Source organism: Protopterus annectens, chromosome 13.part0, assembly GCF_019279795.1.
Source record: "Protopterus annectens isolate FY-2018-M chromosome 13.part0, PAN1.0, whole genome shotgun sequence".
Classification (NCBI taxonomy): domain Eukaryota; kingdom Metazoa; phylum Chordata; order Ceratodontiformes; family Protopteridae; genus Protopterus; species Protopterus annectens.
The window spans coordinates 338,510,416-338,527,687 of record NC_056747.1 but is presented as its reverse complement, the minus strand read 5'-3'; the positions used below and the strand labels follow the sequence as shown (position 1 = coordinate 338,527,687).

General features: G+C 47.5%; 1 protein-coding gene across 1 annotated transcript in view; it reads right to left on the bottom strand.

The window, feature by feature from the left end:
• Nucleotides 1-17,272, bottom strand: part of UPF1 (UPF1 RNA helicase and ATPase) — a 3,097,516-nt gene that overhangs the window by 3,006,093 nt on the left and 74,151 nt on the right. The window contains exon 2 of the mRNA XM_044054826.1: nucleotides 10,248-10,390. Within this exon, the coding sequence (XP_043910761.1) occupies nucleotides 10,248-10,390 (143 nt within the window). The remainder of the gene's footprint in view (nucleotides 1-10,247; nucleotides 10,391-17,272) is intronic.

The following is a 17,272-nucleotide window of genomic DNA, read 5'->3' as shown; positions in this document are numbered from 1 at the left end:
GAAAACCAGGCTATTGGGTACAGCGACAATCTTCCCCCGACTGCCTCCGAAGGTGGACAATCGGGCAACATCTCAGGGATGCTGGAAGGGTTCATCAGAGAGGCTCCCTGCTACCCTGGTTCTGTGGACCCCCTCTGCCCCTAGGGCAGCGTCTGTTGTTACCCCCTCTGCCTCTGGGGGTAAACTGACCTCTTGCGTCAGGCGTGACTCCTTGAGATTTGCGGAACCACATTTTCCCACCCTTCTGACCCTTAGGGTATGGTCTTGAAGGGGTGGACAAACGGACTCCTACGGCAGAAAGAGTCCTGCCATCTTGTTCGCATCTGGTCAAGGTGTCTTTCACTTGAGGTCCGAACAAAGCAGAACCATCAAAAGGGGAATTTGTGAAGGACGCCTTGAAAGGGTCAGCGAAATTACACAGCCGCATCCAGGCGTGACGCCTTAAGGCCACTCCTGTGCCCGCAGCCCTACTCGCTCCATCGGCTGCATATGAAATTAGATGCATGGAGGAGTTAACAATCGAGTTCAGGGTTCCAAGCTGTGAGTTTATTTTATCCTGGGACCCAGCAGCTGATGGATCCTGTAAGACTTAACCCGCTTTCAGAGATATTCTCAAAGAGTTGGGAGAAGTGACAAGTAATTCAGTGACCGCATGGCAAAGGTCACTGAAGAAAACATCTACTTACCGTACCTATCCATGGTCCTAGAATCCTTATTAGGAGGATGGATAGGTACTGAAGGATCAGCTAGTTCCCTTCTTGGTGGCTGCAGCCACCACCATGGCATCCGCCGGTACACCTTTTGTTAGGAATTGCTTGTCAACTGGTGCTGTGATGAATTTAGATGGCCTCTGAGGGGTGGGTTCCACCGAATCCAGGGCCGACCACGCCTTCCGAGCCACTGCTTCCATAAGGGGGTCGAAAGGCGGAGACACCCAGAAGGTGGAGGGTCGAGAACCAAACGCCTCCAGGTACACCGACTCGTCCTCGGAAGCATTAAGGGAAGACCAGTTCCCCCTCTGCATTAGGATTTCTAGGATGTCTGAGAAAGAGACATCCTCAGAGGGGGACTTTGGGGATCCCTCAGACTCATCCAAGTCGGTGTCAGATGTAATGGACTCAGGAGAGTCCACATGCTTCCTCTTACATGTCCTCTTACGCGGAGGCTCCGCTGACAGGTCAGGAGAAGCCTCGGAAGAGGAAGAAATTCCCAGTGGGGAAACCTGAGGCGTTGGATCCCGGGAGCAAGAGAGTGGGAAGAGACATCAGCAGGCACTGTACTGGGAGGAGCTGATGGAGCTGACTGTTGACTATGCCCTGGGGCTAGTATGCTCATCACCTCGAAGGCTCCCCTATCAGAAAGGCCAGGGGGCCCCCGCTCCGAAGAGGTAGGAACCCCAGGCCGCACCGACAGGGAAGGCTCAGAGGCCGATGTCGGGGCCGAGCTCACCAGCGCCGACACTCAGAGAGAGAACGGGATCGGACAATGGTCCGATGCCACTCGCCCAATCGGAGCCGACGAGAGAGATCAGGTGCCTGGATCTGTCCAATGAAGGCATCAAGGAGGAGATCGGAGCGGAAGACAAAGGAGCCGAAGGAAGAGGTATCTGCTCCGACGCCACAACAGTCACGGCTCCGAACTCTGAGAGAGTCGAAGGAGGAAAATTAGGTGGAGTCGTAATAGCTACCATCTGAGACGGGCTAGAGATCTGGGTCAATGCCTGAGACTAACAGCCTACTTACCACTCTCTCAAGGTCGTGATCTGAAAGTCTGGATGACCGAGAAGATCGGCTCCAATGGCGCCGCTCCGAGAGCAGGGGAGATCTCGGAGCCGAATGGATGGACTCCAATGAAGGGGATCTTGACCTCTTCTTAGATGGAGCCAAAGGAGCCGAGGACACGTCTGCTCCAACCAAAGCCGACAGTGAATGCATGGACTCAGAGGTATCGGCACAGAGTGGTGCAGAGACTGGAACCTGTGACTCAAAGGGATCGGCTCCAGCCGGAGCCGATCTAGGCACAGACAAGGAGCCAGCAGCCGAAGGCTTAGTACTTGGAGCCGACTGTTTTGCTGGTTTCGAGGGCCTCCCCGACACAGACTTAGTCGAGGAGCCCTCGGGCTTTAACAAGCCCCACAGTACAAGTTTGTTCCTGCGTTCCTGCAGGACTCTTGGACTGAATGCATGACATACAGAACAAGAGTCCTGCAGGTGCAGGTGTCCCAGGCAGTAAACACAAGTGTGACCGTCTGTCAGGGACATTTTCTGACAGCACGAGTTTTCTGACAGCACGAGTCACACTTCTTAAAGTCTGAGACCTTAGATTCCTTCGACATAAGTGTCGAGGGGTCACAAAGGTAAGAGAAAAACACACAAAAAACTATAAAATAAAAATGTTAAGGATACAGACACACCCAAACACTCCACAGGATCCCCAAGAAAAATTTAAGAAAGGGGCAGGCTTAAGGCCTAACTTAAGAGTGGAGGGGGAGGGATATAAGGGATAAAAAGGGAAGGTATAAAACTGTAATAGAGTTAAAGGTAGTTGCTAACAATTTTTCACCCAGTTGTTTTTTTCAATAAACTCAAAAGGGTGACTGAACACACATTATATATATATATATATATATATATATATATATATATATATATATATAGACTTACCAGGAGCCGGTAAAAATACGCACCTCGCAAGCAAAAGCGGCAAACGAGATCTGGGGAGTTATCGCCTAGCATCATGGGATATAGGGTTGCCTCGAGCCGGTAAAATAAGCTCTCGAGCTTTAGTAAGTGGCCGAGTCAGAGCAGAGGATCGGCTCCAAACCCATCCAGCAAGAATGAAGGCGAGATTGACAACTTAACATCAGTCTTTTCTTAGCCTGAGGAAGTCCTGGGATTCCCAGTAGAAATGTTCCCAGAGGGTGTGAAGGGTTTTCACAAAGGAAAGTTCTAGTGTGGAGGCAGAAGGAATGGAATCTTCTGCATCTGAATCCTCATAAGCAGTAAGAGGTTGTTCTTCCTCTTCAAAATCTGAATAATCAGACTCCTCAGAATCCTGTTCTGTCAGTATTTCAGGGGAAGGGTCTCTTCCTTTTAGAAGGTACGGCCTGACCACCACCGATGAGGGTGAAAAGCTAGTCCATTTTAAGCATTTGAGCTTGGCGTGGTGGAGCAGGGGTAAAATGGCTAGAGATAACTTTCTTAGGAGTGGCCTTGCCTCTAGGCTGAAGAGTATCCATCTTTCTGAGAGAAACGGTAGAGGGTGGAAGAGACTTTTTTGTCTAGATTCGGTAGAGCAAGAGACCTCCTCAGAAGCCAGTGCCTGCGTCGTGGCTCCAGACCCACAGGCAGACACAACCAAAGGCTTGAAAGATGAAGATTTCTGCGGAATACCGGACTCCGAAAAGGTCTCAGTAGAGGCCTGTGAAGATATCGAATCAAGCATCAGGGGGCTGCGAAGGCACCTCACTGAATTCCAGAGAACTGACTACCTGCTTAGCCGTAGAGTAGTCAGAAGGCTTAGCCTTGTGTGGTCTCTATCTTTATCCTTACGTTTTTTCTGAATGTCTACGGATTGTTGGCAGACTGATGCCATATCGGAATGTGACGACAGAAGAAAATATCTGGCTACAAAATGAGCTCTACGACGAATGGTTCTCATGTTAAAGATGGCACAGAACCAACGAGGGACATCATGGTCTGGGCCTAAACAACAATGGAAGTCTCTGTGTGGTATTTGCATTCCACAAGCGAGACAACTGTTAACTGTTTTGGACATCGATTAGTGAGAGAAAAGGATCCCAAATGGGGTACTTAGCTTTAGACGTTTTCAGCTTCAATTCGAACTCTGGTAGCGACTGACAGGCACACTTGTGAACTGCTTCTGCTACAGGCTCCAAAGCAAGAAAGACTGATGTCGGCTGTCTTCCTTTATAGCACTGACGATCAGATATCAGTCAGCAAGCAACAGCAGCCGACGCAGAAAAACTGACTGGTATTCAGGCCGGCCGAGGGCTACCACAGCAGGGATAACCCACAGGTGATTACTGCAACAGTGAAACACGAAGAACATCTGATGTGCTGTGGGGACAAGTACTGCTTATGTACTTGGCACTGCTGTACGCATACATGGTCAAGTGCACAGACACATTTAAAATGGAGCTTTATTAAAAGAATCAGAATTCCTGTTGGTGCACAACATTTGTGGATCTTAGAAAAGCAAGCAAATTCTCAGCCTTCCACTCACTTATCCGATGTACTGTTTAAAAGTATCAATACGGACAAAGTACAGTTTTGTACCTACCATAAATGTAGATGTCCGAGAGGAATGCATCTGAGGTCCTTACAAATGGGTTGTCCTGTCGTCAGGCAGCCCTTCGGTCGGCCGGATTCCAAAGTCTGGGTCTGGCTTCGGCTGGTGTCGCACTTCACCCGACGTCATAGCTGCAGTTACTCGGGTATAAAGGCATCAGCCGACGCCATCTTCCTCAGTGTTTCTTGCCCCAGATGCCAGGTGCCCTTTTTGGAAGGCTAAATTTGGATAAATGCCAATGACTCCAAATAAGAGAGAGCAAACACATAAAATAAGCATGTATGCACATATATACAAATACACCATAATAGATTCTCCCCAAGCTAGCTGAAGGCTGGCAAATACCCTAGGAGTACCTCAGAGGGGAAGGAGGGTGGGTAATCCTGACTGCAGATGCATTCCTCTCTGACATCTACATTTATGGTAGGTACAAAACTGTACTATGTCCTTCAAGGATGCATCTGCAGTCCTTACAAATGGGTAGAATACCATAGCTAAACAAGGGGAGGAGGAAGAGTAGTGATTATGGTGTAGCTAGGATCCCTTGCAAAACAGCAGTGGCAAAACCTGCTCGGGATCTAGAGTATAAAGGTAAATTGTAATGCTTGGCAAATGTATGCACGGAGGTCCAAGTAGCAGCCTCTATAATGTCCTTGGTAGCCACTCCTCGTAAGAAAGCTGTGGTAGTGGCTGTAGCTCTTGTGGAGTGAGGCCTGATGTTCTCTGGAGTTTTCTTTCCATGGTAGGAGTAACAAAATCTAATGCAATTTCCTATCCATTTGGAGATTGTCTGTTTCGAAATTGGTTTTCCTTCCTTTCCTGTGGCATATGCTACCCGAAGCTGGTCAGTTTTTCTATTCGACTTAGTCCTGTCCAGGTAGTAGCGTAACTGCCTGTGTACATCCAAGGTATGCAAAAGTCTTTCTCCCTTGTTCTGTGGGTTTGGGAAGAATGTAGGTAGGTGAATAGCCTGGTTTAATGACACTCTGGATACCACCTTAGGCATAAATGTAGGATTTGTTTTCATAGACACTCTATCTTGATGGAAGATTAGGAAGGGTTGTACTGCCATTAGTGCCTGTAGTTCAGAGACCCCTCTTGCTGAGGTTATTGCCAGCAGGAAAGCAGTCTTCCATGATAAGTATTGTAATTCTGCTGTTGCTGCTGGTTCGAAAGGAGGAAGTGTCAATTTCTCTAGCACAAAGTTCAAGTCCCATGCTGGCAATGGTGGTTTCCTGGGAGGTTTCACATTTTTAATTCCTCTCAGAAATTGTCTGAGCAGGGGATGAGAGAAGACAGGAGGATCCAAGCTATACTGTGCTGAAATAGCTGATGCATGTATCTTGATGGAAGAGTAGGACAGGCCTGTGTGGAAGAGCTCTGCCAAGTACTCCAGGATGTTGGCCATGTTTACTAGAGTCACATCTTCTCCCTTTGCAGTACTCCAAATGAAATATCTTTTCCATTTTGCAGCATAATTCTTTCTTGTTGAAGGTCTGCGTGCCTCCAGGATTATGTCTTTAACCCTTTGGGATAAGTTTGGGTTAATTGCTGTTATGTAATGTTCCAGGCAGTTAGCTGCAGTGTTTTCAGGTTTGGATGCAGGATGTTGTAATTGTTCTGTGTTAACAATAATGGGATCAGGGGTAGTGTCCATATTTGTTCCCGAGACATGCTCCTCAGCAATGGGTACCAATGTTGTCTTGGCCAGTCTGGAGCCATCAGAATGATCTTGGGACGGTCCTCTTTGATCTTCAGAAGCACCTTGTGCATCAAAGGAAGTGGTGGGAATGCGTATGCTGTCAGGTTTTTCCAACTGAAAGAGAGGGAGTCCACCTTCCAAGCAAGTGGGTGGTACGTCCTCGTGCAGAATTTCTTTAGCTGGTGATTGACCGGAGATGCAAACAAGTCTATTTGTGGTAATCCCCATTCCCTTGTGATGGCTTTGAAGATGTCCGGATGAAGCATCCATTCGTGGGCATCTGTGGTTGTTCTGCTTAATATGTCTGCTAGAATGTTTTCTTTTCCCGGTACAAAGATTGCTTGTAACTGAATGTTGTAGGTCAGGGCCACATCCCATAGGTCCAGTGCCAGCCGGCATAGAGGATATGAATGGGTGCCCCCCTGTTTGTTGATGTACCACATAACTGTGGTGTTGTCTGTCCTTATCAACTGACCTTCTTGGAGAAATGGTCTGAATGACTGGATTGCCAATTTTACTGCCAGCATTTCCTTTAGATTTATGTGTAGGCGCAGCTGTTCTTGAGTCCATAAGCCTTGTATGCACTTGCCCTGCATGTGTGCTCCCCAACCGAGGTCTGAGGCATCTGTTGTGATGGTTTGGCTTTGTTGGCTGTTGCAGAAGGGTAATCCTGTGTTTGATTGACAGGCCTGAGCCCACCATAGGAACTCTTGTTTCAGGCATGGGATTATTGGAATTTTGGTTTCTAGGCTGTGCTTGTGCTGGGACCACAAATTCCTTAGGTACCACTGCAGCTTTCTCATATGCAGCCTGGCATGAGGGACCAGAATTATACACGATGCCATGAAGCCTAGAGCTTGCAGTACTTTTCTTGCAGTTAGGTGGTTCTGCTTTGTTAATGCCAAGAAGTAGAGAGGTGGTAGTTCTTTCTTTTCTGCAGTTAGGAATGCCATTTGTTTTGATGTGTCCAGCTCTGCACCCAGAAAGGTTATTCTTTGGGATGGAATCAGCCTTGACTTTTTTGTATTGACTGTATATCCCAAGGCTCGCAGCAGGTAAATGACTCCTTGTAAGTCTTCTGCTAGTTTGCTTTTGTTGTCCGCTTGTATCAGGCAGTCGTCCAGGTAGGGATAAATTTGGATTCCCTGAAGCCTGCAATGAGCAATTACTGATGCCAAGCATTTCGTGAACACTCTGGGCGCAGTAGATAAGCCAAAGGGCAATGCTGAAAATTGATAATGCTCTGATCCTGCAAGAAATCTGAGGTATCTTCTGCAAATTGGTCTTATGGGGACGTGCAGGTATGCCTCCTTGAGAACTAGAGTTACCAGCCAAGACTCCTTGCCCAGCATGGGAAGAAGCTGCTGTAGGGTCAGCATTTTGAATTTTGGAACAATAAGGAATGTGTTTAAAGCGGACAGGTCTAGAATGGGTCTCCATTTGCTTTCTTTTCTTGGTACCAGGAAGAGTCTGGAGTAAAATCCCTTTCCTTGCTCCATAGGTGGTACCCTTTCCACGGCTCTCATTCTTAATAGCTGAGATATTTGTTTTAGAGCTTCTGTCCTTTGAGAAGGTGGTAGGTTTGGCATTCCTCTCTTCCCTGGTAGAGTATGGAAATGGAACCTGTAACCTTGGTCTATAGTTTGCAAAATCCATTTTTCCCTTGTTATGCAGTGCCAGTTTTTTGAGAAAAATGTTAGTTTTCCGCCTAAGGGTGCTTCTAGTTGTTCCCTGGTAGGCGGCGCCACTGTCAAGTCACTGATTGAGTTGTTGTAGTGGTGGTGGCTGCGTCTGTGCCTCGCTGGTTGTTACCTTGCCATTGGCATCCCCTGTAGGCACCCCTGGATTGGTTTCTGCCTCTTGAACGCCTATTCCTGCCTCTCTGGGCCTGAGAGGAGTCTGGAAAGGACCAATTTTTGGAGGGCCAGTTACTGCTAAACCTTGGAGGTTGAACCTGTAAAAAATCTTTCACCGTTTGTACAGATTTTGCCTTCTCTTCCATCTTTTTTAGCACCTGCTGAGCAGGGGAACCAAATAAATTGACCTTGTCCATGGGTGCATCCAAAAGCTTTGATTTGACATGGTCTGGTAATGCCTGTTCTTTCAACCATGCATGTCTCCCGATAACTGTGCCCGTCATGGCTGATCTAAAGGAAGCCTCCAGTGCATCATAGCCACATTTTAAAGAATGGTTACTAACCTGCTGTATGTTATGTACCATTTCCTGAACATATTTCTTATCTAAAGATTCTTCAGAGGAAAGCTTTTTAGTTAACTGGTCAAGCATAAACTCTTGATATTGAATCATATGAAATTGGCAGTTCAAAGCCCTAGCTGACAAGGTAGCAGAAGTGTAAACTTTTTACCCCATCTCTCTAAGGACCTGGATTCCCTTTGAGGGGAGGGGGTTTTTAGCAGAAGTAGCAGCTACAGCTTTAGGGCCCTGGGCGATGGTCTCTGGATCTGCAAAGGGAGCCTTGTATAAATGATGGTGAGTGTCCGGGACCCTGTAGAACCTATCGGGCTTAGCAGGAGCCGGAGGTAATGAATCAGGAGCAGTGCAAGCATCATTAAATGCATCATCTACAACAGAAAGAACTGGAGGTATAGCCAAAGGCCTATGTTGTGGCAAATGTAGAAAGGTTCTAAGCCTTTTTCTGGAGTCTGAAAAATCTTGGCCCTGCCACTGAAATTGTTCCCTCATAGCATGCAATGTTTCCCCAAAGGAAAATTCCTCAGGTGGAGAGGCTGAAGGAATGGACTCTTCAGCATCAGAGTCTTCGTAAGGAGAATAAGGAGCCTCAGGAAGTTCAGAATGTTCTGATTCATCAGAGGAACCATCAGTGGATACTGGTTCAGGGGGCTCTGCTCTAGGTCTCTTTTCTGGAGGAGGGAGAGAGGACCTGTCTGGCTGGGAACCACGAATTAAAGAAATTAAATCCTCAGCCAAAGATAGCATATGAGAGCTAGTGCTGGGCCTGTGTGGGGGGGGTTTGGCAGGCACAGATTTTGAAGCTTTGGCTGCTTTAGCCCTGGCAAAGGCCTTAATAGACATGGCTGCAGGAGGCCTAGCAGCTCCACATGCAGGGGTTGAAATATCCAGGGGAATTGTGTCTGATAAATCCTGGGAAACCGCAACAGAAGGCTGATTTTCAGAAGCAGATTCTACCAGGTTAGAAGAGGCCTCGGTAGAAGGCATGGTTTCAGCTGGAGAAAGAACCGCTTGCTCGGTTTCGGCCGAAACCGAGACACTCGTGGTTTGCTTAATCGCAGTTTCGGCAGAGACCGCGGACCGCGAGTGTCGGTCCTTTTCTTTTCGTTTTTTGGAAATTTGCACTGTCGGAGGATCCGACGGCATAATGTAGGCAAAATCAGAGCCGAAAATTTGTTCAGCAAACTCCGACCGACGTCTGAGCGTCCGGTTAAAAGAAGAGCAGGCTAGACAAGCTGCTACGTCGTGGTCTGGGCCTAAGCAATGTATACAGCAGGAGTGGAAATCTTTATGAGGTATTTGTTTCCCACAGGATAAACAGTTATTAACTTTCTCTGACATCGGCTGAGGCAAGAAAGAGTCCCCAACGGGGTACTTAGCTTTTTAGAAGTCTTCGAAGTAGTATTCGGTAGTAGTAATCTCTGGATCTGACCGACCGGCACTTGCGAACAGCTTCTGCTTCGGGCGCCACGCAGCAAGAAAGACTGAGGAAGATGGCGTCGGCTGATGCCTTTATACCCGAGTAACTGCAGCTATGACGTCGGGTGAAGTGCGACACCAGCCGAAGCCAGACCCAGACTTTGGAATCCAGCCGACCGAAGGGCTGCCTGACGACAGGACAACCCATTTGTAAGGACTGCAGATGCATCCTTGAAGGACATCTGCAAAAAGCAACAGACAGCAGCTTGTATCCTTAAAACCAAGGTCCATCTGCTGGCCAAAGGTAAGACACTAACCATAAATGCACTGACATTTAAAAAATATCACTCGAGGGTCAGACACCCATCTTTACCTTTTCTATATTAATATTTCCTGCGGCAGCTGTAATGAATTTGGTTCCCTTTAATACAATAAAAAAACAGTTAAACGTAATATATAAAAGTCTGAAGCCTATCATACTAACCAAAAACCATTATGTAATTTAGAGCCTGAATTAAGTCCAAGCCTCCACATCATAAGTGCAGTATCCACAAACACCCCCAATGCTTTGCACAATTTTTCAAACATTGCCAAACAGTTTACCTGCAAGCATGGACAGGAAGGTCCTTTGTGTAGTAAGTATCTTCCTCATCTTCCTCAAAATTGAGCTCTGCTAAAAGCTGACTTGCTTTTGCAACAGCATCTTCTACTGTACCATTTGGCAAGGTACCATCTGGCCCATTTACCTGACAAAGAAAGAAAAAACAGGATAAACAAGGAATTTAAATCCTTTAATCACAAATGTTTTATGTTCAAAACCCCCAAGAAAAACTTGACTGAATACTTGAGTAAGTTGAATGTCTATATTCTTGTGCAACACACCTCAGATAACAGACATGAACACTATAACCACAACACTATAACCACAACACTTAAGTCTTGAATAATCAGCATCTTCAAGAGGTCCATTCAGTTCCCAACAAATGGACTTCACATCAAGGGTTTAAAAATGGTGTAATTAATGCAAACAAGTCTGTTGTGTTGCCATAACACTGCACAGATCTGAGAAGCACATTTTAGGGGAAATTACGATTTCCTCAAAGAAATCAAACTAAAACTGAGTGCATCTCTTTTCATACTAGGGTAACTGTGTATGCACTTCCTTTTTGTACGATAACAGCTTTTTGCTCAGCTTACACCAAAATAAGAAGTTATGTACCTACCATAACGTTCCATGTTAGTTGTCTTCTTCTCGCCTTTTCTTGCTGGATGGGTTCGGAGCCGCTCCTCGGCTCCGACTCGGCCAATACTAAAGCTTGAGAGCTAATTCCACCAGCTCGAGGCTCCCCTATATCCCACAATGCTAGGCGGTAACTACTTAGATCTCGTTTGATACCTATACCAAGCAACCCTAGTCTCCATAGAATAGAGTAAGGAAACCCACCTCAAAACAACCTGCGTGAAAGGTATCGCAGACCTAAGAAAGGAGAAAAAGAGGTGGAAGAACGTGTGGGAATGACTACTTCCAGAGGAAGAACACAAACTGAATTCCTGTCTGTCTGCCCAGGCTTGGGGGGAGGGTGGGACGCAAGAAAGAAGGCGAGAAGACAACTAACATGGAATGTTATGGTAGGTACATAACTTCTTAATGTTAAGTTGTCCATCTCGCCTTCATTCTTGCTGGATGGGACCGCGTCCCTAGCACCTTATCCCGGGTGGCCTATCGGAACAGACTCTTGAGAACAGTGGAACCAAAATTGGCACGGCTTCTGGAAACCATGTCCAATTTGTAATGTGAAATGAATGTATGAGAAGCCCAGGTGGCTGCTGCACAAATGGAATCCATTGGCAGCCTATCCTGAAAAGCTACGGATGTAGCTAATGCCCTAGTTGAATGAGCTCTAGGTCTTGAGGGTAGTTTTTGATTTATCTCATAGATGAAGGTAATTGTAGAGGTGAGCCATCTAGAGAGGGATACTTTAGTAACAGGAAGGCCCAATTTTCCTTCCGCATAAGACAAACAATTGATTAGATTTCCTGAATTTAGTCCTATCTAAGTAATATCTAAGTTGGCGATGAACATCCAAAAAATGTAGCTTTTGTTCCAACCTGTTTGAATAATTAGGGAAAAAACGGGGAGATCAATAATTTGGTTTAGGTTTACTTGAGAGGAAACTTTGGGCAAAAAGGATGGATTAGTACGGAGGGATACTCTATCTTTGTGAAACACTAAGTAAGGAGGACGACTGCACAGAGCATGGAGTTCAGATACCCTTCTCGTTGAAGTTATAGCCATCAGAAAAAGTGTCTTCCAAGAAAGCAACTTCAGAGAACATGAAGCCGCCGGTTCAAAGGGGGGAAGGATTAAGGATGCCAGAACCAAGTTCAAATCCCATTGAGGCAGGGGATCTTTGATTGGAGGTTTGAGAAGAAATACGCCCCTTAAAAAAGCTTTACTGCTTCGGGCGCCACGCGGCAAGAAAGACTGGGGAAAATGGCGTCGGCTGATGCCTTTATACCCGAAAAGCTGCATGCAGCTATGACGTCGGGTGAAGTGCGACACCAGCCGAGGCCAGACCCAGACTTTGGAATCCGGCCGACCAAAGGGCTGCCTGACGACAGGACAACCCATTTGTAAGGACTGCAGATGCATCCTTGAAGGACATCTATATTTTTTGATGTTGCCCAAAAAGAGAAGCGTTTCCATTTGCTACTATAAATCTTCCGGGTAGAAGATTTATGCTATCAAGATATCTCGGACCGAGCGAGATATTGAGGGAAGCCTGGCTAAGGTTGGAATCGGAGAAACCACGCTGTGAGGTTTAGAGAAAGCAAAGATTGGTGCAGCTGACCCGACTGGTGGGTTATCAGATCTGGTACTGGGTCCAGATGCCAAGGCTGCTCCAAAAGGTAACTATGAAGAAACGGAAACCATATCTGTCGAGGCCAGTAAGGGGCAATGAGGATCATTGTCACTCTCAAAGCGATAGCTTTCTGAATTAGTTGAGATCAGGGGAAAGGCATATAGAAGTCCCCGGGGCCAATCGTGGACTAGAGAGTCTCTGGTGGGATGGCCTGGTAATGGGAAGAGAGTGAAGAAGTTGACACTTGCTGTTTTGGTGAGTAGCAAAAAGATCGCAGCAAGGCTAGAACCATCTTAGGAATACTACTTCGAGAACTGATTTCTTTAGAGACCACTCGTGGGGCATGAGAATTGCCCTGCTCAACTTGTCTGCAATAACGTTGGATTTCCCGGGAATGTGCGTTGCTATCAGAAAACGCTGAGAAGAGATCGCCCATTGCCAAAGTCTGAGTGCCTCTCAACATAAAGGGTATGATCTGGTTCCGCCTTGTTTGTTGATGTACCAACACTACGGACATGTTGTCCGTCTAAATTGCAATTGTCCCAGTGGGAAGAGTCGTGAAGGGCTTGTAACGCTAAAAGCACTGCTCTCATCTCTAAGACGTTTATGTGCAAGTGGCATTCGAAAGGTTGCCACGTGCCTTGGACTGTCCTGCCCCGATCATGCCCCCCCACCAGATCAGGGAGGCGTCTTGTCAACGTGGCGACTGGGGGGGGGGGTGAAGGGTCTTCCTCGGAGAAGTTGAGATGTGATCCACCAAGACAGTTGATTCTTGCATGATTGAGTTATCAATATGGTATGGGACATCGGGAGCTGTTGAAAGGACCACTGAGTAAACAGCATCCATTGGAGGATCCTCATGTGAAAGCAAGCTAAGGGGAGAAGGGGAATAGCTGCTGCCATGGGTCCTAACACCTTCAAAACTAGTCTGGCTTTGACTTTGTTGCATTGTAAGAGAAGGGAAACTTGTTTTCGAATGTCTGACACTCTCTGCTCTGAGTCTGGCTGAAAGATTGAGTGTCTCTAAGGTGGTGGCGCCTATAAAGGTAATAGACTGACAAGGCGACAAGGCAGATTTTTCGAAATTTATCGAAATGCCTAGAGCTTGGCAAGATTGGATGGTGAAGTCCCTGGATAGAAGAAGCTGATGTCTGGTGGCGGCGGTAAGGAGCCAGTTGTCTAAATATGGAAATACCTGGAATCCTTGACGTCTCAAGTGAGCCACGACCACCGCCATGCATTTGGTAAACACACGGGGGGGCTGTAGTGAGACCAAAGGGCAGGGCCCTGAACTGGAAGTGACTGGCTCCCAGCCTGAAGCGGAGATATCTCCTGGAGCGTCTGTTCATCTTGATGTGGTAGTACGCGTCCTAAAGATCTATCAAGCACATCCAATTGTCCTGACCCAAGAAGGGTAGAATGGACTGCAGCGTGACCATCCGGAATTTTGTTTTCCTGACATACTTGTTTAAGTAGCTGAGATCCAGTATGGGTCTCCAGTTCCCTGTTTTTTTTGGTACCAAAAAGAATTTGGAGTAGATTCCGGATCCTTGCTGGTCTGCTGGGACTGATTGGATAGCTCTTTTTGATAGCAGCTTTGAGATTTCTAATGCTGCTTGTTCCCTTAGACCGGGTGGAACGTCTGGAAGGGATCTTTTGGGTTGGGATGGGATGTGAATAAAGGGAATTCTGTAACCCTTGGATATGATCGACTGTACCCATTTGTCTTGAGTAAGGGAAAGCCAGGCTTTTGGGTACAGGGATAACCTTCCCCCGACTGCCTCCGAAGGTTGACAGCCGGGCAGCCCCTCAGGGATGCTGAAAGGGTTTGTCAGAGAACATTTCTCTGCTACCCTGATTTTGCGGACCTCCTCTGCCTCTAGGGCGGCGTCTATTATTATTCCCCCCTCTGCCTCTAGAGGGGAATCGACCTTGTGCGTCAGATGAGACTCCCTGGGATGGTTTGCGGAACCACATCTTTCCTCCCCTCTGACCTTTGGGATAGGGTCTAGAAGGGGTAGAAAAACAGACTCCTACGGCAGAGTGTCTTAGCTTCTACCTCGCACCTGGTCAATGTATCCTTCACCTGTGGACCAAACAAGGATGATCCAAAGGAAGAATTGGTGAAGGACGCCTTGAAAGGGTCCGCAAAGTTGCATAGCCGCATCCAGGCGTGACATCGTAAGGCAACACCTGTGCCTGCGGCTCTACTCGCCCCATCTGCAGCATACGAGACCAGCCACATGGAGGAGTTAATGATGGAATTCAGGGTTGCCACCTGGGAGTTCATTGTGTCTTTGAACCCCTCAGCTGTAGGATCCTTTATCAGTTCACCCATATCATTGAGTAAATCTCTCTGGAGACGAGTGAAGTGGCATAAGTAATTCAGCGAACACATTGAAAAGGTCGCTGATGAGAACATCCGCTTGCCGTACCTGTCCATGGTCCGAGATTCCTTATTAGGAGGATGGACAGGAACCGAAGGATTGGCTAACTCCTTAGTGGCTGCAGCCACCACCATGGCATCAACAGGGACACCTTTGGATAAAAAATCTTTATCTCTAGGGGCAGTAATAAATTTAGATGGTCTCCTCGGGGTGGGTTCCACAGAATCAGGAGCCATCCAAGCCTTCCTTGCCACCACTTCCATAAGGGGGTCAAAGGGAGGGGACACCCAGGAGGTATAAGGGCGAGAGCCAAACGCCTCAAGATACACTGACTCATCCTCCGAAGGGTTAAGGGCTGGCCAGTTCCCCCTCTGAGGATCTCAAGGATGTCAGCAAAGGAGACATCCTCAGAGGGGGATCGAGGGGAACCTTCAGATTCCTCTAAGTCAGTGTCAGAGGTGACAGACTCAGGGGAGTCAATGTGCTTCCTCTTGCACTGCCTCTTCCTAGGGGGATCTCCTACCAGGTCAGGAGAGGCCTCGGAAGAGGAGGAAATTCCCAATGGGGAAACTTGAGGAGTTGGCTCTCTGTGGTCCAAGGCAAGGGGGTGAGTAGAAATCACCACAGGCACTGTAGATAGGGGGGGCTGAAGGAGCCGACTGTGGGGCAGAACCTGGTTCTAGCATGCTCCGCATGACCTCAAAGGCACCCCTGTCAGGCAAGGCCAGAGGCCCCCGCTCTGAAGAGACAAGGACCTCCCCCGGCACCGACAGGGACGGCTCCGAATCCGATGTCGGAGCCGAACTCACCAGCGCCGAAGCCCCGAGAGAAAGAGCGGGGTCGGACAAGGGTCTGATGCCACTCGCCCCCTCGAAGCCGACGAGGGAAGCTCGACGCCGAGATCCCTCCAAGGAGGAGATCGGAGCAGACGACCGAGCCAAAATGGAAGGTATCGGATCCGACGCACCAACAGTCATGGCTCCGACAAGCCCTGGCTCCGAACTCAAAGGAGTCGGAGGAGGAATGTATTGGGGAACGGAAATAGCCACAGACTGCTGAGTCGGGCTATGCAGCATTTGGGCCAGTGCCTCGGACTTGAGAAGTCTACTCACTACCCTTTGCAAATCGTGGTCAGATAACCTGGAATACCGTGAGGAATGAGTTTTATGGCTCCATTCAGAAAGAAGAGGGGATCCTGTGCACGGAGCCGATAGAGAGGGATCTAGATCTCTTCCTAGACTGTGGCTCCGATAAGAGTATCGGAGTCAACAGTTATATCAGCCTCTGCTCCAGCCGGAGCAGAGGTAACCGTATGAGGCTTGGAAACATCGGCTCCGGCTGGAGCCGATGTCGAAGCAGACAACCTTTCCAGCAGTCGACTTAGAAACCGGAGCCGACTGTTTGGAAGTTTTTGAAGGCTTCCCCGACACAGACCGAGTCGGGGGGCCTTCAGGCTTTAATAAGCCCCGCAAGATTAATTTATTCTTGCGTTCCTGCAGGACTCTAGGGCTAAAACCATGACAAACAGCACAAGAGTCCTGCAGGTACAAAGGTCCCAGGCAATACACACAAGAAATGTGACAGTCTGTCAGAGACATTTTCTGACAGCACGAGTCACACTTCTTGAAGCCTGAGACCTTAGCGTCTTTAGACATAGTGAAAGGAGTGTATGACAACACACAAACACACTACAGACACACCCTCTACCGAGGAAAATTATCAAATTATTAAGGCCAACACAAAGCCACAAACACACATACAAGCCCTTAACAAAAAACTACTAATTTAGTCTAAAGGACTGGGGGAAGGGGCCGAAGGCCTACGAGTTAAGGGAAGAAAAGGAAGGGAATATAGACCCAAAAAACAGGAGTCGATTTATCTAAGTATTAAACTAAAAAGGTTAAGGTATAAAACAATAGGGGATTAAGAAATACCTATTATGGTAAAAAGTCTGACTAACCTGCCTGAGCCGGTAGAAAAGCACCTAGTCAGCTATAGCGGCAAACGAGATCTGGGTAGTTACCGCCTAGCATTGTGGGATATAGGGGAGCCTCGAGCCGGTGGAATTAGCTCTCGAGCTTTAGTATTGGCCGAGTCGGAGCAGAGGATTGTCTCCGAACCCATCCAGCAAGAATGAAGGCGAGATGGACAACTTAACATTATGCATTCAGAGAAAAGCTACAATTCTTGCAGGTGAGTTGAATTTGCATTTAGCTATCACATTAACAAAAATGAAAACAAGCACAGTGATTTGTTGAGAGATTTACCTACTAATGAATATGAAACAAATAGAAAATTATGTACTTACCATAACACAGCATCTGTGTTATCCAGTTTCATTATTCATCATGAATGGGTCCGAGTCCCCAGCTGCTGT